At 49.2% G+C, this 26,735-nt stretch overlaps 1 protein-coding gene across 1 annotated transcript in view; it reads right to left on the bottom strand.

Moving 5' to 3' along the window:
- Positions 1 to 5,914, bottom strand: part of GHRH (growth hormone releasing hormone) — a 9,448-nt gene extending 3,534 nt beyond the window's left edge. The window contains exons 1-4 of the mRNA XM_017859089.1: positions 5,894 to 5,914; positions 2,953 to 3,055; positions 2,541 to 2,645; positions 372 to 491 (exon numbers count right to left, since the gene is read on the bottom strand). Of these exons, the coding sequence (XP_017714578.1) occupies positions 372 to 491; positions 2,541 to 2,645; positions 2,953 to 3,035 (308 nt within the window). The 5' untranslated portion in view covers positions 3,036 to 3,055; positions 5,894 to 5,914. The remainder of the gene's footprint in view (positions 1 to 371; positions 492 to 2,540; positions 2,646 to 2,952; positions 3,056 to 5,893) is intronic.
- Positions 5,915 to 26,735: the final 20,821 nt, after the last annotated feature.

Raw genomic sequence — 26,735 nt, forward strand, 5'->3', positions numbered from 1 at the left:
TCCCGGGTTTACGCCATTCTCCTGCCTCAGCCTCCCGAGTAGCTGGGACTACAGGCGCCCGCCACCTCGCCCGGCTAGTTTTTTGTAATTTTTTAGTAGAGACGGGGTTTCACCATGTTAGCCAGGATGGTCTCGATCTCCTGACCTCGTGATCCGCCCGCCTCGGCCTCCCAAAGTGCTGGGATTACAGGCTTGAGCCACCGCGCCCGGCCTCTCCTAGTTCTTAATGTCTGTCAGGAGGGTCCTTGTTCTCGGTTTGTTTGGCAGAGCCCTATACCTTCAGAGAGGAGTGGATTTCTTCCTTTTCCCAGCAAACCATGGGGCAGGAAGCCCTGAAGTCCCTAAAAGCACACATGCACACACACCCATACCGGTGCTTCTGCAGCAGGGCCACCAGGATGCTCTCCAATTCCATTTGCTTTTGTTCTGCCCACACGCTGTCCACCTGACGGCCAAGCCGTGCCCTTGCTCCTCGCTCTTGGTTTCTCTCTCTATGTGGTTAGAAAAAGAGAACTAGTTGCTATTTGGGTAGGATGTGGAGAGGCAGGGGTATATCCCTACACCTATTTCAATATCTGGTGTGGACTCTTCTACCCAACTGAATTAGATTCAGCCACACTTAGGGAGGCAGTATATATAGTAGTGAAGAATACAGTAGTACAAATGTACACAGTTGCAAAACGTCTCCCCACAGATTATTAATTATAGAGGGAAAAATAACTTTATAGAGGAGAAACCTGGCAGACACCATGTTAACCAACTGATCGAAGTTACCATCTACCAATATCCACCAATAATGGCACAAGTTGCCATCCTGTGCCTCCTGATACCAGGCATTGAGAAGGACACAACATTACTTCTGTGAGTGCATCACCTGATTCCTCTAATCATCATTAGAGGAATGCATCCTCTAATCATGGGGATATGTCTCGCAAATTCAACATGAGGGACATTCTATACATCATTAGCCTTTACTAATCAAAACTGTCAATGTCATGAAAGACCGAGGAACAATTCCGGATTACAAGAAACTGAAGAGACATGACAACTAAATGGTATCCATGATCCCAGATTGGGTCCCGGATCAGAAAAACAAATAATTGTCATAAAGGACATTTTGGGACAACTGGTAAAATATGAAAATGGATTATAACTGACAATCATATTATGATTATGTAAGGAGATGTCCTTTGGTTAGGTATTAGGAGACACATACAGAAGTACCTAAGGGTAAAGGGTCATGATGACTGCAATTTACTCTCAAATGGTTCAGCAAAAATGATAACAACATTTAATGTGCATATGTGTTTCTGTGTGTATGTATCTATATCCAGCTATAGATATAGAGTAAGCAAATGTGATAAAATGTTAGGAATTGGAAGGGTATATGGAAGTCCATTGTGCTTTTGTTGCAACTTTTTTGTAAGTTTGAGATTTTTTTCAAAGTAAAAACTAAAAAACATACAGGCTATAGAGTCAGGCAGTTTTGCTCCAAACTCTGCCACTCTTTGTGTGTCCTTTAAAAGCTATTAACCCTGGGCCCATACACAGTGGCTCATGCCTGTAATCCCAGCACGTTGGGAGGCTGAGGCAGGCAGATCACGAGGTCAGGAGATCGAGACTGTCCTGGTTAACATGGTGAAACCTTGTCTCTACTAAAATATACAAAAAATTAGCCAGGTGTGGTGGCGGGCGCCTGTAGTCCCAGCTACTCGGGAGGCTGAGGCAGGAGAATGGTGTGAACCCAGGAGGCAGAGCTTGCAGTGAGCTGAGATTGTGCCACTGCACTCCAGCCTGGGGGACAGAGTGAGACTCTGTCTCAAAAAAAAAAAAAGCTATTAACCCTGTACAATGGGGATAAGGGTTGTTATGAAGATTAAAGAAGAAACTAAAAGCTGGGCAAGGTGGCTTACAACTGTAATCCCAATGCTTTGGGAGGCCAAGGTGGCAGGATCGCTTGAGGCCAGGAGTTCGAGACCAGCCTGGACAACATAGTGAGACACCATCTCTACAAAAAATAAAATTGTCGGTTGTGGTGGTGCATACTGGTAGTCCCAGCTACTTGGGAGGCTAAGATGGGAGGATCACTTGAGTCCAGGCATTTGAGTTTACAATAAGGCATGATCATTCCACTGCACTCCAGCCTGGGCAACAGAATGAGACCCTGTCTCTAAAAAAAAGAAAGCAAGAAACTAAGAATAATAGTAGCTGACACTACCAAGGCCATCCTGTGTGCCCAGCACTGTGCCAAGGGTCTATAAATGTCCCAGGGCAGAGCCTTTGTTTTTGGCATGGAGTCATGATTAAATGGTAACTACCACCAGTGTGGTTACTGTTAGAGCCTAGCCGGAAGAGGCACATGGTAGGTGTGGAGGTAAGCTGAGGTTTAACGCTGGAACCCTTTTGCTATGGGAAGTCCAGAAATGACACTTCCTGTGCCAAGGAAGAGATCTGACTTGGTCCCTGGTCTCCTGTAGGGAACAAGATCCTGGAGACTCTGCTGCAGAGTGTAGGAAGAAATCACTAGAACTCCTGCTTACCCCTGCTGCCTGCTCATGATGTCTTGGAGCAGCTTGCGGGCAGACAGCTGGCCCAGCACCTTCCGGTAGCTGTTGGTGAAGATGGCATCTGCATACCGCCGCATCCTGTGCAGAAGGAGTCAGGGGTCAGAGGGCGGGTGGAGGCCAGGCGAGAGGACAGTCACGGCTGCATTCGCCATGTCTCTGCAAGATCCTTCTGTTACCATCTGTCCCACTCACTCCAAGAGAGACTCAGACCCCTCTGAGTGACCTCTGTGAAGCCGTGTCTGCCTCCCCTGCAAGGACGGGCAGTGGGTGCTGCCTGGAGACATAGCTGGGCCCCAGCTGATGGGCTGAGTCTGCATTCACTAACGCCTGCCCCATGGCAGGGATGGCTTGGGAGTGGTGGGAACTTTCCCCAGGGGCTGCTTACCTGAGAGTCAAAGGGGGAGGTGGGGAGCAGTGGGAGCTGCTGCTGAGGGTGAGGATCACAAAGAAGAACACCCAGAGTGGCATCCTTCACCCGGGGGCGGCACCTGCAGAGTGACAGGAGAGGAAGGTCAGGTGTAGCCACAGCCATAGGGATGGCCTTAACTGGCCCAGCCCTGGGCTTGACTCCATGGCAAGCCTTGGTCCTTGATTTTTGGAAACTGTGGGATGGGAAAAAGAATCCGGACTCTGGAAGTCAGACAGACCCGGGTTCACATTCTGCCTCTGCCAGCCACCCGCTCTGACTTCACTTTCTTCATCTGTAGAATGGGTGTGATGGAGCTACCCTGCCAGCCACGTAGGGTTGAACTGAAAACCAGTAATGGTAGAGAAATTTCCCCTTGCCATAAGGCATTAGAAGTGGGATTTGGGGCCAGGCACGGTGGCTCATGCCTGTAATCCCAGCACTTTGGGAGGCTGAGGTGGGCAGATCACCTGAGGCCAGGAGTTTGAGACCAGCTTGGCCAACCTGGTGAAACCCTGTCTCTACTAAAATTACAAAAATAAGACGAGTGGTGGCATGTGCCTGTAATCCCAGCTACTTGGGAGGCTGAGGCACGAGAATCCCTTGAACCCGGGAGGTGCAGGTTGCAGTGAGCCAAGATCATGCCATGCACTCCACGCTGGGTGACAAAGTGAGACCCTGTTTCAAAAAAAAAAAAAATTAAATAAATAAAATAAAATGGGATCCCTTAGCAAGGAATGGGGAAGGTCAAAGAACCTTCTCTCAATGCCCCCTCATTCAACCCCATCCAGTGTGGCAGTGACGGCACAAGGGTAACTGCTCAGCTCTGAGTCAGACAAACTGGAAATTCAAATCCTAGCTCTGCTGTCATTATTAGCTGTGTGTCCCAGGACAAGTGGCTTCACCTCTCTGAGCCTTATTTTCCCTGGCCATAAAACCGAAATGGTAACTAGACCTCCTACTTTGGCTCCTGTAAGGATCTGGTGAGGTGAGGTGCCTGAACCAATAGGGAATTCTCTAGAAACCTTTGCTGTGGCTACCTAAGACTGACCCTCTGAGAGGGCAGGCTCTTCCTGTTTTAATTTTGTTTGGAGTTGGAGAGAGGGGAGAAGGGCTCTAAGTCTTGCTCCAGACGCTTAGATTTCGCTGAAGGGTTTTAGTCCTGGAAGAGACCGAAGAGCCGGGTGAGCCAGCGTGGCACAGTCGTCTCATAGGTCCTGTAACTACCCTTAATTGGGGCCTGCGGACACCATGCTCTGCAATTAGGGGAAGAACAGCCAGCAGGGGACAGAGCCCGCCCCTGCACAAGTGCCACTGTGTCGGCCCAGACCTGCCTGAGCATGGAAACACGGCTGCCATCGGGGGACTTGGCCCCCTAGGAATTCGGTCCTCCCATCTCCATGGGTTTCTCCCTCTCAGCAGGATGTCTCCTCCATGGGGGTATAGATCCATCCAGGGGCCCAGCCAGTCCCGGAGATGGCCAGCACCCCCACCTTTCCCATGATCTCCCGACATGGCTTCCTTCCCTCCTGCTCCTGGGTCCTGCTGAGGAGTTCTGGCAGGCAGGGCCAGCGCTAGCAGAACCCAGCTTGTTCTCCTGGCCCTCTCAGGGTATCACCCTCCTTTCTGAAGGCACTGAAATCTCCTCTAACCCAGGGATGCCTTGGGCCCCCAGGCAGCACTCACAGGGACCACTCATTGCAACCTGAGACCCTGTGCCTGCAGAGCTGGAGTGAGCAGCAGCCCAGGCCTCAGTGGTCAGTCCCTCCCTCCCTGACACAAGCATTCCCCCCACCCCCCAGCCCCGATCGCACACTGGCTGTCCTCCAGTTCCTGCTCTGCTCGAGTGAGCACTGGCTGCCAGCGAATGACAGGGAGCTCACTACCCCCACGCCCTGGGGCTTATTTCCAAGTGGTTCTTTATTTATTTATTTTGAGACAGGGTCTCACTCTGTGGCCCAGGCTGAGATGCAGTGGTGCAATCATGGCCTCATGATTGGCCTCAAACTCCTGGCCTCAAGCCATCCTCCTGCCTCAGCCTCCTGAGTAGCTGGGACTGCAGGCATGTGCCATCATGCCCAGCTAATTTTGAAATTTTCTGTAAAGATAAAGTCTAACTATATTGTCGAGGCTGGTTTCAAATCCCCGGGCTTAAGCGATCCCCCGCCTCAGCCTCACAAAGAGTTGGGATTACAGGCATGAGCCACCATGCCTGGCCCAGGCAGTTCTTATTGTTAGGAAGTTTGTCTCATCGTGTCAAGCCCAAATCTCCTTCTCCTGCAAATATTCGTTAAGCCTCTACTGTTCCGGTAAGGACTGGAGCTAGAGAAAAGATGAGAACATGGGATCTGCCCCGAGGGCTGGCTGTGTAACATCCGCCTGCTGGGCCAGAGCCTCTGCACCTGCAGCCAAACTACCAGCCCTTTAGATATGTCTCACATCGACTTAAGCCTTTGTTCCTCAGACCAAGGCTCGGCAACCTTCCGTCGTCCTCATCGCACCATACCATGTCTGGTCCCCCTTCTTCCCACCTGGTCCAGGCTGCCTCTCCAGAAGTGGAATTTCCTAAGCTGGGAGATCTTTGGACACAAGCAGGACCCCTTGACAGAAACCACTGCCTTTCCTGTCTCTCAGCTGCCGCCTGGCTTTCTTGCCTTCTTTGCTGCTGATGTTTAAAGATTCAGGCAGATCTAGGTCCCCAATCACCTCCCTCCCCTGCTCAGAAGCCCTTGGCTCCCCACTCCCTCCAGAATAAAGCTCAAACCCCTTGTCTTGACTTAAGCTTTCCCTCTGCCTCCTGAGCTCCTGCTCCTTCTCCCGAGGACTGACACAAGTGATTTCCAGCCCCTGTGCCCTTCCGGGCTCTACAACCCACCCTTGCAGTCTCCCTCTGGAGCAGGCATCCCCATGCTCCTCTTACATCTGAGGAAAAGAGCCCAGAGGACCTTTTCCATGGTCCTCCATCAAATTAGTTTTGGAGTGGGCACTTCAGAATGGGCCTCCCCATTCCCAAGCCAGCAGACTTCCTCCCGCTCCATGCAGCAGCCTCCCAGGTACAATGCTCTATTCACAGCATTCCCCGTTCACAGGGGGCCTCAGCCTCCATCACCCGCACGTGGGAAAGGGTCTGAAAAAAAGGAAAACTTCTTGCTCTTTGTCGTTGGGCCTCTGGGGAAGAAAGAATGGGGACAGACAGGAACACCTGCTTGACTGGCCCCTCCCTACGCACACCCGGTAGTTTCAAGGAGTTGAAAATAACCTTATCGAAGGGCAGACTTTGATGGCGAGGGCAAGTTACAGCAAACATGATAATACCCCGCTCATTCAAGGAAAGGCTCAGGAACGGCACAAGCTAACCAAGGGGCTCAACATTTGCCGCAAATCCTGTGCCCCAGGTCAAGACACCATGGCAACCTCTGAGCTATGAGAACCTAATCCATGGGTTTGCAGATCCCACTGGATGAAAATGGGAAACAACAAGAATTAGCCAGTGTAGGGTAAGATAAGAATAGAGGTTATGTCACTAAGGATAAAAGAGCTCCAGCCTGAGCAACATAGAAAGACCCCATCTCTACAAAAAATAAAATAAAATAAATTATCTAGGCATGGTGGCACATGCCTGTAGTCCCAGCTACTCTGGAGGCTGATATGGGAGGATTGCTTGAGCACAAGGGGTTAAGTCTGCAGTGATCCATGATAGTGTCACTGCACTGTAGCCTAAGTGCCAGAGCAAGACCCTATCTCAAAGAATAAAATGAAATAGCTGTCAACAGACACATTCCACATGACAGCTTACGGAGTCAAAATTCACCGAATGAAGTGTAGCCGAGCCCAACAGTGCTGGGACAACTCTGATGACTGAAGGCACTCCAGAGTTTATAATCTGTCATGATCATTGGTTAGCTTCCTGCAGTGCTTACTGATTCTGTGATTAGATGTACTTGAGATTGCCTGGATTCAGGATAAACAGGCACTTAATCTACATCCATTGGCACCTTTTGCCAGCCTTCATGTCAGGAATGTCAGGAGAATTCTGCAGATTCACCTGCAGCTAACGACAGAGGTCAGGTCCCAAGCACCCAAATTCACAAGGCCATTTTTGAAAACCCAGGGAAAGAACATCTTTAACTTTCTTTGAATATTCCCCTTTGAAATTTGAGCACCCCAAAGCATCAACATCCTGATCTGGTTTATAAACTGTTTCACCGACAGCATTCCAAGTTAAAAGAAATCTAAGTTTTAATGAGGAAGCATCTTGAACTGTCATTCAAAAGAGTGATACTCCACCTCCTTCCAGAAGGGGTTTGAGGCAGTCTATGGTGAAAGACACAAATACTTCAGGATCATTAAAGCAAGGATCAGGAGACAGGCATGGGGTAGCGGAGGACTCCAAGGGCAGATAATTGTGTCTAAAACCTGGAGTAAAGAGTGCAGCTGCAATTGAGCAAGAAAGCAAAATGTGATCAATTTCCCGGCAATTACATTGAATCAGTTCTGAGTGATCAACGAGCAGTATTGATTTGCACAGCCACTTGGCTCATCTCTGATCCATGGCAGAATCCCATCGCTGACAGGAAAATCGAGCCAACTCACATTTGCCCCTGAAGCCTGCCCAAGCACCCTTGAAGGAGCACTGAGACCTCAACGCCTGCGACAGACGCCTGGAGCCAGTCCGCCACGCGCCCAAGTTAAGAGAAACCCCAAACAGCACCATCAAAAGCCTATTCCAGAGCCCCTATTGAGGGGTGGTTTTATCCAGAGAGGGGCTCAGATGTACTCACCAGTCCATGGGTAAAGAGGATGGTGGTGGACCTCTTGGACCCAGTGTTTCTGAGTTGGTGAGAAGGTTAACTTTTCTTGCCCCCACCCAGCCCCCCAGGGCCACCCCCTCACCTGATGCGGCAGATCTCCCCCTGCTCCGAGGCACTGCTCCAGTCCAGGGGCCCTGAGCTGGGTGTTGGCTCTGGCAGCCGCCTGGCGTCCCCATCATTTATCCCTTCATTTTCCTAAGCGTTGTCAGCGTCAGAGAATCAATTACCCACAAGTCAACCAAAGGACTGTTTTTAGCATCACATCACACTGACAAACCCTAATAGGTGAAAGAGGTTTGGCCCCTTGCAAATTAAGACTCCTGGAAAAGTCTCCCTTTACCTTTGACAGGGTGGACAGAGTACAAAGTTGCAACATCATTCCAAGAGGATATAGAGAATATATACTGCCATAATAATGATTGGAGAACTCGGCTGGGCGCAGTGGCTCACACCTGCCATCCTAGCACTTTGGGAGACTGAGGCGGGTGGATTGCCTGAGCTCAGAAGTTTGAGACCAACCTGGGCAACATAATGAGACCCTGTCTCTACAAAAAAAATTTGAAAATTAGCTGGGTGTGGTGGCACACGGCTGTAGTCCCGGCTACTCAGGTGGCTGAGGCAGGAGTGTCACCTGAGCCTAGGAGGCGGAGGTTGCAGTGAGCCAAGACCACACTACTGCACTCCAGCCTGGGTGACAGAGCAAGACTCTATCTCAAAAAATATATTTTTTAAAAAAAGAAAAAACATGTGTTAAAAATAATTGGAATTCTCATAAGAGTGAAACACCAAGAGTTGATTGATTCCCCAAGATAAATGTGCCTTTTTAAAAGTTCTTATAATTTAGTTTTGTCCATGTGTAATTTTATTTCACTTTTGGGAAGACACATTACAAATAAACGTTATTCTCTCTTTAGTGGGGAATTTGTTCACTATTTCCCTTGTCATCCAATTATCAGAATTCTGCACTATTTGATTTACACCTGCTTGGTCACAGGCTGATTTCAACAGCATCCGTCGTCATTTGTCAAGGCAGCCAGACATTGGCAGTTGCCTCAGAGAAGTGTGAAGTGAGAGGGAAGAGATGGAAAACCTTGGGAGAGTTGTGTTTCCAGATTTCTCTAGCCTATAGCTAAGAAATCCTCACAAATGACATAAAAGCATAGGAGGCAGAAGCTCTGGTTTCCCAGGCGGCCATCGTGGAAGTATGGAAAGAACTCCAAGCCTCGAGTCTAGGGACCTGCTGCCTCTCCCAAGCCTGTCAATCATGACTCTATGACCCTTAGGAAGTTACTTCTACCTGGCTGGGCGCGGTGGCTCACACCTGTAATCCCAGCGCTTTGGGAGCCTGAGGTGGGTGGATCACGAGGTCAGGGGTTCGAGACCAGCCTGACCAACATGGTGAAACCCCGTCTCTACTAAAAATACAAAATTAGCTGGGTGTGGTGGTGGGCGCCTGTAATCCCAGCTACTCAGGAGGCTGAGGCAGGAGAATTGTTTGAACCCGGGAGGTGGAGGTTGTAGTGAGCCGATATCACACCACAGCACTCCAGCCTGGGCGACAGAGTGAGACTCTGTCTCAAAAAAAAAAAAAAAAAAAAAAAAAGAAGGAAGTTACTTCTACCCTCCAGGCCTTAGTTCTACTTGGAAACTTGAGAGTTGACATAGAACAGCAACTTCCAACCTTTTTTTTTTTTTGAGAGGGAGTCTCTCTTTGTCGCCCAGGTTGGAGTGCAGCGGCATAATCTCGACTCGCTGCAACCTCTACCTCCCAGGTTCAAGTGATTCTCCTGCCTCAGCCTCCAGAGTAGCTTGGACTACAGGCGCGTACCACCAAGCCTGGCTAAGTTTTATATTTTAGTAGAGATGGGATTTTGCCATGTTGGCCAGGCTGGTCTCGAACTTCTGACCTCAGGCGATCCACCTGCCTCAGCCTCCCAAAGTACTGGGATGACAAGTGTAAGCCACTGCACCCAGCCCAAACTTTTTTAAAAAAGTGGCAAAACTCTTTCTTTGGAAACCTACAGAAACAGGTTTTTAATACGGGGCTACTGTGGTTGAAGAGGGGGAAGTGGAGTGGAGACTCCCTTGCCTACCCCTGAGGTACCTCAATGGGTCACAATTACAAGCCAGTAGTTTCCAAGAGTCCCCTTAGCAACACTATTTTGTGTTTCTGCTTCTTATCCTGCACTGAGCCATGTTCTCGGCATCTAGCAAATACGGGATGTTTCTCATAGAAGCAAGGCTTGAGTGGTATGTCACCTTGCTGGCCAGGATATAAAGTGGTCAGGTCAGGCCAGATCCCCAAGGATTAAAAATGGGCTGATAGCCGGGCGCAGTGGCTCGCGCCTGTAATCCCAGCACTTTGGGAGGCTGAGGTGGGTGGATCACCTGAGGTTAGGAATTCGAGCCCAGCCTGACCAACATGAAGAAACCCCGTCTCTACTAAAAATACAAAATTAGCTGGGCCTGGTGGCACATGCCTATAATCCCAGCTACTAGGGAGGCTGAGGCAGGAGAATTGCTTGAACCTGGGAGGCGGAGGTTGCGGTGAGCCAAGATCGTGTCATTGCACTCCAGCCTGAACAACAAGAGTGAAACTGCGCCTCAAAAAAAATAATAATAATAAAATAAAATAAAATAAAAATGGGCTGATAGCGGTCGGGTGCAGTGGCTCATGCCTGTAATTCCAGCACTTTGGGAGGCCAAGGTGGGCGGACTGCCTGAGTTCAGGAGTTCGAGACCACGCTGGGCAACATGGTGAAACTCTATCTCTACTAAAATACAAAAAAATTAGCTGGGCGTGGTGGCACATGCCTGTAATCCCAGCTACTGGGGAGGCTGAGACACAAGAATCGCTTAAGCCCCAGAGGCAGAGGTTGCATGAGCCGAGATGGCGCCACTGCACTTCAGCTTGGATGACAGAGTGAGACTGTCTCAAAAAAAATAAAAATAAAAGGCAGGGCGTGGTGGTTCATGTCTGTAATCCCAGCACCTTGGGAGGCCGAGGCGGGCGGATCACGAGGTCAGGAGATCAAGATCATCCTGGCTAACATGGTGAAACCCCATCTCTACTAAAAACACAAAAGAATTAGCCAGGTGTGGTGGCGGATGCCTGTAGTCCCAGCTACTTGGGAGGCTGAGGCAGGAGAATGGCTTGAACCCAGGAGGCGGAGCTTGCAGTGAGCGGAGATCACGCCACTGTACTCCAGCCTGGGTGACAGAATGAGATTGTGTCTCAAAAAATAATAAATAAATAAATAAATAAATAGGCTAATAGTTTTAAATTAATTATTATTATTATTTTATTTGTTTAATTTTTTGGAGACAGGGTCTCGCTCAGGCTAGAGTGCAGTGGCGAGATCTCAGCTCACTGCAGCCTTGACCTCCTGGGCTCAAGTAATCCCCAACCTCAGCCTCCTGAGTAGCTGGAACTGCAGTTGCACGCCACCATGCCCAGCTAAGTTTGTTTTAGTAGAGATGACGTCTCATTATGTTGCCCTGGCCAAAAATTAAATACCATTTTTTAAAAAACAGTGCAGGTCACAGCATCAGGGAGCAGACGAAAAAGTTGGGAGACCCAGGGCTATGGGCTCTTGCACAGTCAGGAAGTGTGGGGTGACTCCTGGAAATGCAAAGTGCGGACCATGCAGAGCTGGTCACCCAGCGTGGATGCTGGGCCAGGGCACAGATGCAGGTTACATGGAGTTGGCTGGAGAAGACATGGGACTAAGAATCCAGCCTCGGTTGAAACTCTGTGCCAGGCATTGTGCTACAGACTTCACGCCCTATCTCAGTTTTCTTATTTGTAAAACGGGAGTGATAGAGCTCAATTTATGAGTCTGTTGGGTGAAGAGTATTGTGACATTGCATAAGGGGCAGACCTGGCAGAGGGCAGACCTCACAGTTTAGCTTTGACAATTGCTGTTCTTGTCATTGCAGTAAATGAGGAAATAGGCATAGAAGGTTACGTGCTCAGCCACAACCACATAGCTAGTCAGTAACTGGAAGAGCTATGAGTCAAACATGTTTTCTGACTTCCTTGCAGCCCCAGCTACTCGGGAGGCTGAGGCAGGAGGATCACTTGAGCCCAGGAGTTGGAGGCTGCAGTGAGCTATGTTCGTGCCACCATACTCCAGCCTGGGCAATGGAGTGACAGACACCCTGTCTCTATTGAAAAAAAAAAGGAAAAAAAAGTTTTCTGATTTCCGATTTTTTTTTTTGCCCCACACTATGGCCCTTCCTGGGCCTATACCAGTTCCAAATTTTTTTTAAAAAAGAACTTTCACAGTTTGGCCAGGCATGGTGGCTCACGCATGTAATCCCAGCACTTTGGGAGGCTGAGGCAGGCGGACTGCCTGAGGTCAGGAGTTCGAGACCAATCTGGTCAACACGGTGAAACCCCATCTCTACTAAAAATACAAAAAAATTAGCCAGGCCATGTAGCATGCGCCTGTAATCCCAGCTGCTTGGGAGGCTGCAGCAGGGGAATTGCTTGAACCAGGGAGGTTGCAGTGAGCCAGGATCGCAGCACTGCGCTCCATCCCGGGTGACAGAGTGAGACTCCGTCTCAAAAACAAACAAACAAAAAACAATTCACCTATCATAAAGCTCATTTGTTTTAAGTCTATGGCTCCATGAGTTTTCATACTTTTATACAGTGGTGCCACCATTGCCACAATCCTGTTTTGGAACATGTCTGTCCCTCCAAAAGTTCCCTGTAGCCCATTTGCTCGCAGTCCCCGCTCCTGCTCCCCACCCTAGGCAACCCCCAATCTGCCGTCTCACAGTTTTTCCTTTGCTAGGAAATTCCTGTAAATGGAATCTTTTATATAATGAGTAAATCATAATAAATCAAATAAAATGCGCACTTTTTGGTGTCAGGCTTCTTTCACCCAGCACAATGTTTTGACCTTCATCCATGTTGATCCAGGTATTAATAGTTTGTTCCTTTTTATTCCATTGTATGGATGTATGACTGTTTGTTTACCCATTCACCTTGATGGACATTTAGGTTGATTCCAGTTTGGGATTACTATGAATTATGCTGCTATGAACTTTTTTTTTTTTTTTTTTTTGAGACAGGGTCTTGCTCTGTCGTGTAGCCTTGACTTCCTGTGCTCAAGTGATCCTCCCACCTCAGCCTCCTGAGTAGCTGGGACCACAGGTGTGAGCCACTGCACCCAGCTAATTAAAAAAATTTTTTTTGTAGCAGTGGGGTCTCTCTATATTGCCCAGGGTCTCTCTCTATCAAACTCCTGGGTTCAAGTGATCCTCCCACCTCAGCCTCCCAAAGTGTTGAGATTACAGGTGTCAGTCACCCTGCCCGGCCTGGTATGAACATTTCAGTAGGATACCTTGTGTGAACATGTTTTCATTAATCTTGGGTGGGTACCTAGGAAGGGAATCACTGGGTCATATAATGAGGGTTTAGCTTTTTCAGAAACGGCCAGTCTTTTCCAAAATGGCTGTACCACTGACTTTCCCCCAGCAGCGATGGGGGTCTGTCCCTGAAGTTCTTAAATGAGCATCTATTTCCTCATCCCACAGACCTCTCTTAAGCAACTAATTAGGCCCATGTAGAGCTTGCTGGATTAGCTGTCCAGCTCCGAGTGGCTTGGTCCCTTTTCTGCAGTTAGGGGAGTGGGGTGGGCTTCTCCCCTCCGCATGGCATCTTCTGGGGTGCTATGAGGAACGTAGAGTGTTTGGACACAGTGCTTGTCTTCAAAGAGCTACAGGAGGAAGCTGAATAACTACCCCGGGCAGGTAGGTCCAGAGAGGGATACAGTATCAGTATAAACGCTCCAAGAATCAAGAGAAGGGAGAAGTCATGTAAACCCGGGAGTTCATCATCAGACACGAGGAGGGAGAAGCTTCAAATGGGAGCACAGGTTTAGGGGACAAATGGATTTGGATTTGAAACCAACTCTGCCATTTGCCCCATGTGAGATTCTAGGCAAGCTCAATCCCTTAATCTCTCTGAGCCTCAGTTACTACATCTGTACAATGGGGTGATAAGAACTACCACTCCAGGTTGTTGTGAGAACCAGAAATATGCTTGGCCAGGCGCGGTGGCTCACATCTGTAGTCCCAACACTGGCAGGCAGAGGCAGGCAGGTTGCTGGAGCCCAGGAGTTCGAGACCAGCTTGGGCAACACAGCGAGATCCCCGTCTCCACAAGAAGAAAGAAAGAAAAAGAAATATGCATGTTGGTGTCGGATATGTAAGTGTCTTGGCAAATGGTAGCAGTTATTGTAGTTTTTCAGAGCTGAGCTCTGAGAAAACAGGCAGCTTGGTGGCAGCCTGGTGGCGGGAAGGGCTGGGAGCCATCTTGGTGACCGGCTTTATTTGCGGTAAATTCTCAAACCCGCTGAGAAAGAGCATAGTGGGGCGGGGGGTAGGGAGGATGCGGAGCTAGAAAGAACCCAGAGAATGAAAACCCAGCCCCTTCCACCGATTCCCACCGCCGCCTTGTCCTTGTCCTCCCAGTGGTGATGAGAACGCCTCGGTCGCCGCCCAGCTCACTTTCCCAGGACGTGTTTTAACCCAGCGTTAATTAGTGATTGTGGCTGCATCTAGGGCTGGGGGCTTGAGCTGAAGAAAGAAAGTGCCCCAGAGAAAGGCAGACTTTAAAAGGTCCCAAAAGGCTGGGGCAGTGAGGCTCTGCGGAGAGGGAGACAAGCCGTGCATTTGTGTTGCAAATTTCCAGTGTGTGCAAGCCAGCCATTCAAAGAGGGCGATGCTACTGGCAGCCGGCATGGGGGTGGGGAGGGAAAGGAAGTCCACAAAGGGGGCCTGTCTGAGGACCTCAGACCCTGCTTTGTGAAAGCTGCTTTCATCCCCCTCCCTGGTTGATGGCAGTGTTCCCAGTCCAAGGCCGCTGTGCAAGGATGCAGAGGCCTGGACCCCAGACTCTCAGATTATCTTGACCCTCCCTGCTTGCCCTTCTAGGCCTGTTTTTGTGCCATCAGCAACAGCAGGTGTCTGAGTGCTCCTGGGTACTGTGTCAGAGGAGACCAGGTTTAAGTGGTGTGGGCTTGCGAGGTGGCTTCAGGCAAAGTCACTTGACCTCCCTAAGGGTCAGTTTCCTCTTCTGTAAAATGGAGCTGATGTGGTCCTTTCTCCTGCTTCACAGGGTCCTACCCAAACAGAAGGGCCTGTGATTGGATGGCAGCTCAGAGCTTCATTTCTTTCTGAAAAAGTCTGCATCTGGGAAAGTCATTAGAAGAGCTCTTTTAATGAAGAGATGAGGTCAGTTGTACTTAGCGAATCAATGATGCAACTCTGGGTTCCTTGGAGATGTTACTCCCATGAGTATTTTAATTTTTTTTTTTGAGACGGAGTTTAGCCCAGGCTGGAGTGCAATGGCACGATCTCAGCTCACAGCAACCTCCGCCTCCAGGGTTCAAGCAATTCTCCTGCCTCAGCCTCCCCAGTAGCTGGGATTACAGGCATGTGCCACCACGCCCAACTAATTTTGTATTTTTAGTAGAGATGGAATTTCACCATGTTGGCCATGCTGGTCTTGAACTCCACTCACCTCAGGCTCCCAAAGTGCTGGGATTACAGGCATGAGCCACGGCGCCCAGTTCAATTTTTTTTTTTTTTATTTAGACAGAATCTTGTTTTGTCACCCAGGCTGGAGTGCAGTGGCGTGATCTCTGCCCACTGTAACTTCTGCCTTCCAGGTTCAAGCGATTCTCCTGCCTCAGCTTCCCAAGTAGCTGGGGCTACGGGCACGAGCCACTGTGTCCGGCTAATTTTTGTATTTTTAGTAGAGACAGGGTTTTACCGTGTTGGCCAGGCTGGTCTTGAACTCCTGACCTCAAGTGATTCGCCCGCCTCGGCCTCCCAAAGTGTTGGGATTACAGGTGTGAGCCACTGCACCTGGCCCATGAGTATTTTGAACATTCACCATGCTTGGAATCTTTGGGCCTGCCACAAGTCAATGAAGCACGCTAGCCAGGTTGGTTTTTGAGTTGGTAGACTTGGTGCAGGTGCCAAGCTGCTGCATAGGAGGCTGTCCCCCGCTGATCCTCGGGCAACCTCTCCCTGGTGAAGATCTGACCATACTTCAAAAGCCTCTTGGAGTCCATCTCTCCAAGAAGCACTCTCCCTCCCTGGCCTTGCCTGTGGTTGAGTGATTTTATAATTTTATATGCAGAAAGTTGTCTGCTTTCCTGAGACCCTTGGGATGCCTGGGACCAAATCTTTGAGCCCTCTAAAGCTTTCTTTTTTTTTTTTTTTTTGAGACGGAGTCTCGCTCTGTCGCCCAGGCTGGAGTGCAGTGGCCGGATCTCAGCTCACTGCAAGCTCCGCCTCCCGGGTTTACGCCATTCTCCTGCCTCAGCCTCCCGAGTAGCTGGGACTACAGGCGCCTGCCACCTCGCCCGGCTAGTTTTTTGTATTTTTTAGTAGAGACGGGGTTTCACCGGGTTAGCCAGGATGGTCTCGATCTCCTGACCTCGTGATCCGCCCGTCTCGGCCTCCCAAAGTGCTGGGATTACAGGCTTGAGCCACCGCGCCCGGCCCCCTCTAAAGCTTTCTAATCAAAGTGTGGTCCGTAGACCAGCAGTATTGACAGTACCTCAGGGCTTGTTAGGAATGCACAATGTTAGGCTCCACTCTGGACCAATTCAATCAGACGCTAAAATCTGTGAGGATTCTAAAGGCATCAGGCACCCTGGTGTGTAAACGCCCAGGATTTTGATCAGGTAGGAGGGCCATGGCCTCAGGCAGCCGGGAGATGTCGCTGTTCCCCAGTCATTGGCGTTGTCAGGTTTTGCTACCAGCGCCAGAGGCCCCGCGTGTGGGGCTTTGTTCGCTGTGAAATCCCAGGACCACGAAAGGGTCAGGTCAGGTTTGTCATGCTACCCTTTTGTCGGCCACTCAACCTGCCCCTCCTCCCATCTCTCCCTGCCTGTTCCTGTCCTGGGTTCCCAGCGATGTTTCCAGATAGGGAAGACTGTGTGGTCCCCAAGCCCAGCCCTGCCCCAGGATCTCAGGAGAAAGCCCACAGGAGATAGTGCATCTGGCCAGGGGCAATGGCTCATGCCTGTAATCCCAGTACTTTGGGAGGCCGAGGTGGGTGGATCACTTGAGGCCAGGAGTTCGAGACCAACCTGGGCAACGTGGTGAAACCCGTCTCTGCTAAAAATACAAAAATTAGCCGAGTGTGGTGGCATGCACCTGTAACCCCAGCTACACAGGAGGCTGAAGCAGAAGAATCACTTCAACTTGGGAGGAGGAGGTTGCAGTGAGCCGAGATCGTGCCACTACACTCCAGTTTGGACAACAGAGTAAGACTGTCTCAAAAACAAAACAAAACAAAACAAAAAACCAAAAAACAAAAAAAAAACAAAAAACCAGAAGTGTATCCTACAAGGTCTCCCTCAGCCTGACTCATCAGACAAGAAGAGCTCAGACCAGCAAGGAGGGGGTGTCTACAGGGAGGACCCCCCTCGCTTGGAATCTCTGAGTTAGGGGATCTTAGTGACAACAGGACCTGCAGACACAGTGGGAAGAATTCCCATGATTTGAGTGTCCACAGGCAAAAGTCAAGGCCTGCCTGGGACTTCAGTTTCCAGTTTCTATTTTCTGTGTCAGGAGCCAGGTTATCTCATGGCCTTACTTCCCCTCTGTGGTTACAGTGCAGTTAAAGGAACCCTGATAGCTTTGACTGCAGCAAACTCAGTTTCGAGTCAGGGCCAAACGGACCTCACTCCAGACTAGAAGCAGAGTCACTGCGGTTTCCCTCCAGGGCCTGGAGCTCCCACTCTCTGGGCCTTTCCCATCTTGCCTGGTTTAGCCCCTGAACACCCAGGCCACAGAGCAGAAGGAAGAGCAGCCTCCACACCCAGGCCCCCCAGCTCCTGACTCCCCAGTGGCTGCGCCCTGTTGAAGCTGGAACCTCCTCTAAGGCCCAGAACCTGGGATCCATGGCTGAGACCTGGCTTCCTGCCTAGCTCCTGTGCCCCTGGGGTCAGCCCCAGTCACCACCACCCAATGACTCACGGAGTCCAGCTGTCCTGGATTTCCGCAGTCTAGCAGTAACATCTATGTGCCAGTCACGTAATACATATGATCTCATCTCATTCAACAACCTTGAGCCTTAGGGACACATAGTGCTCTCGTTTCATGGTGGAAGAAGCTGAGTCTTGGAGATACTGGGTAACTCATCCAATCTCATACAGATAGTACGTGGAGAGGCCAGGGTTAGGAGTGGGGCTTGCCTGCCTCCAGACAAGCTCACCTGTCCCGGAACAGTGCTATCCCTTACCCTGCCTCAGCAGCCTAGGGCTGATTTCTGCCAGCTTGATTTCCCATGGCTTGGTATCAGTAGAGTCTTTGTGGGTCCTGTGAGGTGGAGTGATAAAGGTGATGTGAGGATTTCCTATAGCAATGACAAGGACCCTGCAATGGAAGATGGCACTGCACTTTACACTCGCGCTTGTCATGGTGATAGTGACATTTCTGATTAACATCAGAACTTGGGTCTGCTGATTTCACCCGTGAACCTGGAGCCAGAAGTCCCAGGATCCCATCTGACCTCTGACCCAATTCTCACATCCTTCAGGTGAGAGATGGTTCCAGGCATGCACAAACATTCCAGAATATTAATTGATGATGAAAAGTCATCATTAATTTATTGGCATATTTTGTCTTTTATTACTGCCTCCTTCTGTCCTTTGATAATTTATCCATCAGATATCAATGTAGTAATACACATCGGGTGCTAAGTGCCGTGTTTGGTGTCCAGGAGCCAAGGAAGAGTAAAGCACAATTCAAATGAACTGATATTTATCAGGTACCGCTCTGTGCCATTCACTGAGTTGGGGGCTCCAGACATTCTGTGGACTTGCTTTGGTGCAATTTTCATCCTAGCTAGACAAGTGGGCAAACAGATAATTACACAGTGTGATATACACAGTCTATAATCGAGGTGCCTACAAGGAGCTGTGGGAGCAGAGTGGGTGAGTACTTCCCCCTGCTAAGGAGCAGGAAAGGCTTTGCTTACGATGTAACTTTTTTTGGGGGTGGCGGTTGGGGGGACAGGGTCTCACTGTCACACAGACTGGAGTGCAGTGGCATGATCTTGTCTCACTGCAAACTCTGCCTCCCAGGCTCAAGCGATTCTCCTGCCTCAGCCTCCGGAGTAGCTGGGATTACAGGTGCGCGTCACTACTGCCTGGCTAATTTTTGTATTTTTAGCAGAGACGGGGTTTCACCATGTTGGCCAGGCTGGTCTTGAACTCCTGACCTCAAATGATCCACCCCCCTCAGCCTCCCAAACTGTTGGGATTATAGATGTGAGCCACCTCATCTGGCTTCTTTTTTTTTTGAAACAGGGTCTCACTCTGTCACCCAGGCTGGAGTGCAGTGGCTTGATCTGGGCTCACTGCAACCTCTGCCTCCTGGGCTTGGGTGATTCCCCCACCTCAGCCTCCTGATTAAGCTGGGACTACAGGCACGTGCCACCATGCCAGGCTACTTTTGTATTTTTTGTAGAAACGGAGTTCCTCCATGTTGCCCAGGCTGGTCTAGAACCTGTGGGGTCAAGCAGTCCATCTGCCTCAGCCACCCAAAGTGCTGGCATTATAGACGTGAGTCACTCTGCCTGGCCAGGATGTGACTGTTAAGCTGGATCTTGAAGAAAGAGGAAAAATTAATCCAGCCTGAGCAAAGGCCTGGAGGCCTGGTTAGTGAATAGCAAATTATTTGGTGTGGCTGGAGTGAGGGTCCTCACATCTTTTTGGGCTTCAGACCTGGACCCCAGATTCAGTTGTCCAGGGTAGGGCCCAGGGTTCTGAATTTTTAATCAGGGCCTCACGTGGTTCTGGTACAGGTGTGAGGGTCCACAGACTAGGAAACCTAGGCCTGTGGTTTCAGTGGCAAGAAATGTGGATTAATCTGGAACAAGGCATTAGGGCCAAGCTATGCAGGGTGTCAAATGCCATGCTAAGGAATTTGGACCTGTCCTGTTCTCAGTGGAGACAGTCCACTGGAGGCTTTCAAGTCCTGGAGTGGTGGTTTGGAAGGCAAACATTGCCAGCAGCCTGGTGGGAGGAAGACACCTGAGAGGCTGGAGGGAAGAGGTCCAGTGAGGAAGCCTTCACAACTGTCCAGGCAAGCCATCCTGGAGGCCTGAGCTGGGGGGTTGAGGGGGCAGTGGGCAAGGGGCATGGGAGTGGGGGCACTGGATTTGAGAGGGCTCTGAAAAATGGGGCCCAGGCCTGCAGTAGATGGATGAGGAAGGTGAAGGAGAGGTTGTTAAGAATGGGCTGGGGGGCCTCAGGTGATCAGGATGCACCAGGGGGCAATGGATCGAGGGGAGGAGCAATAGAGCCAATTTGCACATGTTGAGTTTTTCACTCATGGGACCTCCAGGAGGATGTGGGTAACAGGCATTGGATCTTGTCTGAAGCTTGGAGAAGGTGGTTGGAGTTGAGGGGAGAGTTCCCCCTCCGGAGACAAAGTTCTGCTCTTTTTGCCCAGGCTGGAGTGCAATGGTGCAATCTCGACTCACCACAACCTCCGCCTCCCTGGTTCAAGTGATTCTCCTGCCTCAGCCTCCCGAGTAGCTGGGACTACAGGCATGCGCCACCACACCTGGTTAATTTTGTATTTTTAATAGAGATGGGGTTTCTCCATGTTAGTCAGGCTGGTCTTGAACTCCCGACCTCAGGTGATCCACCCACCTAGGTCTCCCAGAGCGCTGGGATTACAGGTGTGAGCCACCAAGTCCAGCTGAGCCTTTGAAGAGCAAAGAGGTATTGGAGGACTGTAAACTGCTTACGAATCTTCAGGGCACGTGGAGGCAGAATTAGAAAAAGAGGCCAGGTGTGGTGGGCCACATCTGTAAGCCCAGCATTTTGGGTGGCCAAGGTGGGAGGATTGCTTGAGGCTAGGAGTTTGAGACCAACCTGGGCAACAAAGCAAGACCCCCCCTCCCCATGTCGAAAGAAAGAAAAGAAAAGAAGGAAGAAAGAAAAGAGGCAAGAAGAACCCACTAGAAAAGTAGGCTGTTTGGCTGTTCGTCAATTTATTATCTCCACTTTGCAGATGGGGAAACTGGGACTCAGACAATTAAATAACTTGTCCATGGCCACTACGCTCATCAGGGTAAGGCTGGAGTTTTGAACCTAAGTCTCTTTGGCTCCAGTGCCCATACTCTCTTGGCTGAGTCTCCGGGAAGCAAATCCTGTCCCCAGACACAAAATAAACAGATTCAAAGACTGGGGGTGAATGGGTGGAGGTGAGGAAGATGCAGCAAAAACAATTTGCAGGAGGCCAAGTGCAATGGCTCATGCCTGTAATCCCAGCACTTTGGGAGGCCGAGACAGATGGATCTCCTGAGGTCAGGAGTTTGAGACCAGCCTGGACAATGCAGTGAAACCCCGTCTCTACTAAAAATACAAAAATTACCCTGGTGTGGGGGCAGGCACCTGTAATCCCAGGAACTCAGGAGGCTGAGGCAGGAGAATCACTTGAACCCGGGAGGCAGTTTGCAGTAAGCCAAGATCATGCCATTGCACTCCAGCCTGGGGGACAGAGTGAGACTCCATCTGAAAAAAAAAAAAGAAAAGAAAAAAAGAATAACTTGCAGGACAGAGGCAGGGGAGACCAGCACATTAAGAGAGCCTAGTTTTCATTCCTTCTCCCACTAGAACGTATTGAAGCAAATCCCAGACTTGACATTATTTCATCCATAAATATTTCAGTATGTATCTTCAAAAGATAAGGCTCTTTTTTAGACATAGTCACAACCCCATTATCACACTTCAAAAAAAAAAAAATCTAACAATAATTCCTATTAAGGGAACCTATTGAGGACAATCTGACAAGACCTCAGAATGGAAGTGGGCTTGTGTATCTTGAGCCGGCACTGTCACAAAGCCATGATAAGGAATTTAAATTTTCCCAAGATAATTACAGCCAAGGCGAACAGGGGATTGGAAATGCAGGAGATTTGAGAAGCTTGTCTGGCTCTGGAAAGAAAATGTTATAAAGGAAGAAGAGGAAGAAAAAAAAAAGACTGGAAAGGTTTACCGAGTACAAAAGACAAGACTCTCCTTTCTTTCTGACTTCCCCTTTCCTCATGCGAGGGTCTTTAGTCATAAATGAGAAATAGGAACCTGGGCTAGAGTGAAACCAAATGGATAAAAATAACACAGCAAATACAGTATTGCTAAATGCAATGAGATAGAGGCATGGGGTTTATTTCCCACCAAGGCTGTGCAAACTGCTCACTTCTTAGATAAAGGCTGTTCAGTTGCTGCTATTCAGAATCTCAGCTTCCTGAGAAGTCACGTCCATTGTTTATTAACTAGCTATTATGGACGCTGACCTTCTACTAGGCATCAAGAAATCAGATTTCTAGACCAGGTGCAGTGGCTCACACCTGTAATCCCAGCACTTTGTGGGGCCGACGCAGGTGGATCACTTGAGGTCAGGAGTTCGAGACTCAGACTAGCCAACATGGCAAAACTCCGTCTCTACTAAAAATACAAAAATTAGCCAGGCGGGCCAGGCACAGAGGCTCATGCCTTTAATCCCAGGACTTTGGGAGGCCGAGGCGGGCAGATCACCTGAGGTCAGGAGTTTGAGACCAGCCTGTCTAACATGGCGAAACCCCGTATCTACTACAAGTACAAAAATTAGCAGGACGTGGTGGCGGGTGCCTGTAATCCCAGCTACTCAGGAGGCTGAGGCAGGAGAATCGCTTGAACCTGGGAGGTGGAGGTTGCAGTGAGCCGAGATTGTGCCACTGCACTCCAGCCTGTGCGACAAAAGCGAGACTCCATCTCAAAAGAAAAAAAAAAAATAGCCAGGTGTGGTCTCTATTAAAGATACAAAAATTAGCCAGGCATGGTGGCAAGCACCTGTAATCCCAGCTACTCGGGAGACCAAGGCACAAGAATCGCTTGAGCAGTGAGCTGAGATCGTGCCACTGCACTCCAGCCTGGGCAACAGAGTGACTTTGACTTTGGCTCTCAAAAAAAAAAAATATAGTAATCTATTATATATATAGACCTAGAGTAGATAGATAGATAGATAGATAGATATGTCCAACTCCTCCGATGAAATTGCTCTGTGGACCTTGGACAACTTCCTTGACTTACTCAAGCTGTCTTTAAAGCTAAGGTATTAGACTATGAAGACCTCATCGGTTTCCTTTAAGGATCTGAGCTTCTCTGATTCACTGCAATACTTAGCTAAAACAGTGCCTTACTTCCTAGGCGGTTTAGGAAAGCCTTACTAGGATTTGGCGCTCATGGTTACACTGCATTCTGCAAAAATGCTTGGATTGGCCGGCTGTGGTGGGGCTCACACCTGTAATCCCAGCCACTTTTGTTGGTGTTCGTGGCGGGGTGATCACCTGAGATCAAGAGTTCAAGAAGCAGCCTTGGGCCAACATGGCTGTTTAAACTCTTCTTTCTTTTGTCTCTACTAATAAAACAAAAAATTAGCCAGCATGTGGCGGGGGTTAATCCCAGCTACTGTGTTGTTTGTGTTTGTGTATGAGAATCGCTTTGAACCTTAGTTGTTTGGCAGAGGTGCAGTGTGTCTTTGTTGTTGCCTTTACTCCTGGCGACAGAGGTGAGGCTCTGCTATAAAAAAAAAAAAGAGGGGCGGGGCGCGGTGGCTCAAGCCTGTTATCCAGCCTTTGGGAGGCCGAGACGGGGGGATCATGGGGAGGGTCAGGGAGATCGAGGACCATCCTGGGCTAACACGGCTGAAACCCCGTCTCTTTACTAAAAAATTAACAAAAACTAGCGGGCGAGGTGGCGGGGCGCCTATAGTCCCAGCCTACTTGGGAAGGGCTGAAGGCCAGCGAGAATGCCGCCGTAAACCCGGGGAGGCCAGAGCGCTTGGCCAGTGAGCTTTAGATCGGGCACTGCACCTCCAGGGCCTGCGCGCCACAGAGCGAGACTCCGCTCTCAAAAAAAAAAAAAGAATACTTGGCTAACCTCGATGACGGATGCCATGGAGATGCCATGTGTTGATTATGCAGGTTCATGCTACAAAATCACCCAGCATTGCTCTTGGCTGATCCCCCAGAGGAAATCCGAAAGGCAGCACTACGTGAGGTCTCTGGAAATGGACAGTGGATGCAGAGCATGTGGAAACTGCACAGAGCCATCCACAGATGGAGCTGGCTGCCTGAGGCCCAGGCAGCAAATTGAAGAAATACGTTGAGACGACAGCCCAGTGTGGTATTTTTGTTGTTTTAATGGCAGGTAAAGGGGTTGATGGACAGTGACCAGGGATGTGGGACTGAGATGGAGCTAAAGGGAAGGGGGCTGTGAAAGGAGTTGCCATATGTTGCTGGGATTCTGGGACTTTGACCTGGGGAACTGCATTTGAGCAGAGTCTTAAGAACTTGAGATTGGAGGGGAGCCAGAGGAAGATGCAGAAGAACTTGAACCAGAAAGGGCAGGGGAGAAACAAAACAGACCCCATCCTGGGCCAGAAGAGAAGCCCTCTTCTGACACCTTGCCCTCTGTCCGGCTCATCATCACGTGAGGAAGGAGGGGCTGTGTGGCTCATGGCTCCAGCTGCTCTGATTTCTTTCTTCAGTTCCTCCTCGGTGCTCTGTTCTTTCTCCCTGCACGGCCTCTGCTGTGTCCTCTCCCTGGAAGGCAGCTCTTTCTCCCGATCAACTTCCACTCAGACCGTAGCTTAAATCTATTGCCTCCAGGAAGCCCTCCTTGGCCTTCTGATAAGACAAACCACTTCATTTTAAGTCCTTACGTCATTATTATAGTGCTCCTCACTGTTATCATTCTTAAAGTATTTATGTGATTTCATCATTCTTTAATGTATTTAATGAATTTATGTGTATTATGTGATTTTTTTTTTTGTTTTTTTTTTTGAGACGGAGTCTCGCTCTGTCGCCCAGGCTGGAGTGCAGTGGCCGGATCTCAGCTCACTGCAAGCTCCGCCTCCCGGGTTTACGCCATTCTCCTGCCTCAGCCTCCCGAGTAGCTGGGACTACAGGCGCCCGCCACCTCGCCCGGCTATTTTTTTGTATTTTTTTTTAGTAGAGACAGGGTTTCACCATGTTAGCCAGGATGGTCTCGATCTCCTGACCTCGTGATCCGCCTGCCTCGGCCTCTCAAAGTGCTGGGATTACAGGATTGAGCACCGCGCCCGGCGTATTATGTGATTTATGTGTTTCTAAAAAAATGTCTAATTTTGAAATAATATCAAGCTTTTAGAAAAGTTGCAAGAATAATACAAAAAACTCCATTGGCTGGGGGCGGTGGCTCACGCCTGTAATCCCAGCACCTTGGGAAGCCCAGGCGGGTGGATCTCTTGAGCCCAGGGGTTCAAGACCAGCTTAGGCAACATAGTGAGACCTCATCTTTACAAAAACCAAAATAAGCAAATTAGCTGGGTGTGATGGCATGAGCCTGCAGTCCCAGCTACTTGGGAGGTTACGGTGGGAGGACTGCTTGACCCAGGAGTTCAAGGCTGCAGTGAGCTATGACTGTGCTGCAGCACTCCAGCAAGACCCTGTATCTAAAAAAAATTTCAAAAATTAAATAATTTAAATTAAATTAATTTTATTTATGTATTTATGGAGATAGGGTCTCACTCTGACAACCAGGCTGGGGTGCAGTGGCACAATCTCAGCTCACTGCAGCCTCAGCTTTCAGGGTTCAGGTACTTCTCCCACCTCAGTCTTCTGAGTAGCTGGAACTCCAGGAGTGCACCACTATATCCAGTTAATTTTTTGTGTATATATATACATATTTTTTAATTATTTTTTTTGAGACAGAGTCTCGCTCTGTCACCCAGGCTGGAGTGCAGTGGTGCAATTTCAGCTCTGCCTCCTGGGTTCACGCCATTCTCCTGCCTCAGCCTCCCAAGTAGCTGGGACTACAGGCACTTGCCACCATGCCCAGCTAATTTTTTGCATTTTTAATTTACAAGTGTGAGCAATCGTGCCTGGCTTAAATTAACTTTAGCTTAATTAAATAAATTAAATTTTATTCAATTTTTAAAATTAAATAAAATAAAATAAAATAAAAGAACTCCTGGCTGGGTGGGGTGGCTCACTCGTCTAAGCCCAGCACTTTTGGAGGCCAAGGTGGGTAGATCACTTGAGCCCAGGAGTTCAAGACCAACCTGGTCAACATGGTAAAACCCCGTCTCTACAAAAAAGTACAAAAAATTAACTGGGCATGGTGGTGCACACCTGTAGTCCCAGAGACTTGAGAGGCTGAGATGGGAGGGTCTCTTGAGCCCACGAAGTGGAGGCTGCAGTGAGCTGAGATTGCGCCACTACACTCCAGCCTGGACGACAGAGCGAAACTCTGTCTCAAAAAAAAAACAACAAAAAATTTTTTAAAACTCCCAGATTCAACAATTGTTAACATTTTGTCATGTTTCCTTTGTGATTCTCTCACCCCATCTCTTCATATATATGTATATGTATAGATTATATGTAATCACAATTACATACACGTAATACATGACTGTTATTCTGAACCTCTTAAGCGTAATTTGCAGATATCTTGCTCCTTTACCCCTAAATATTTAAGCATTATTTCCCAAGAACAAGATCATTCACTTACACAGCCACAGTTGTATAAATGATCTAATTTTTGGAATAACATCTGTTTTGACTTAAATGTAGGTTCCATGAGGGTGCAGCAGTATCTTGCTTTTCACCCATGTGTGTGTCTCCTAGCATAGTGCTTGGTGCATAGCTGGGACTCAAAATACTTGTTGAATGTACGAGAATTCCTGAATTCCAAGGGCTTGCCATTAATATGGTATTCTTGCCCAGCAGCCAGCTTTCTCACTCAGCCCACTGTGCGTGTTGGATGGGGTTGGGTGTTCAGACTTGTCCTGTCCATCTCTCTCTCAGTGGGGAATCAGGATCCCATCAAGGTAAATCAGTGCCTGAAGATTTGGCTTCTGTTATTTCTGTCAAATCCTCTC

This window comes from Rhinopithecus bieti, unplaced genomic scaffold, assembly GCF_001698545.2.
Source record: "Rhinopithecus bieti isolate Rb0 unplaced genomic scaffold, ASM169854v2 scaffold_38981, whole genome shotgun sequence".
Taxonomy (NCBI): domain Eukaryota; kingdom Metazoa; phylum Chordata; class Mammalia; order Primates; family Cercopithecidae; genus Rhinopithecus; species Rhinopithecus bieti.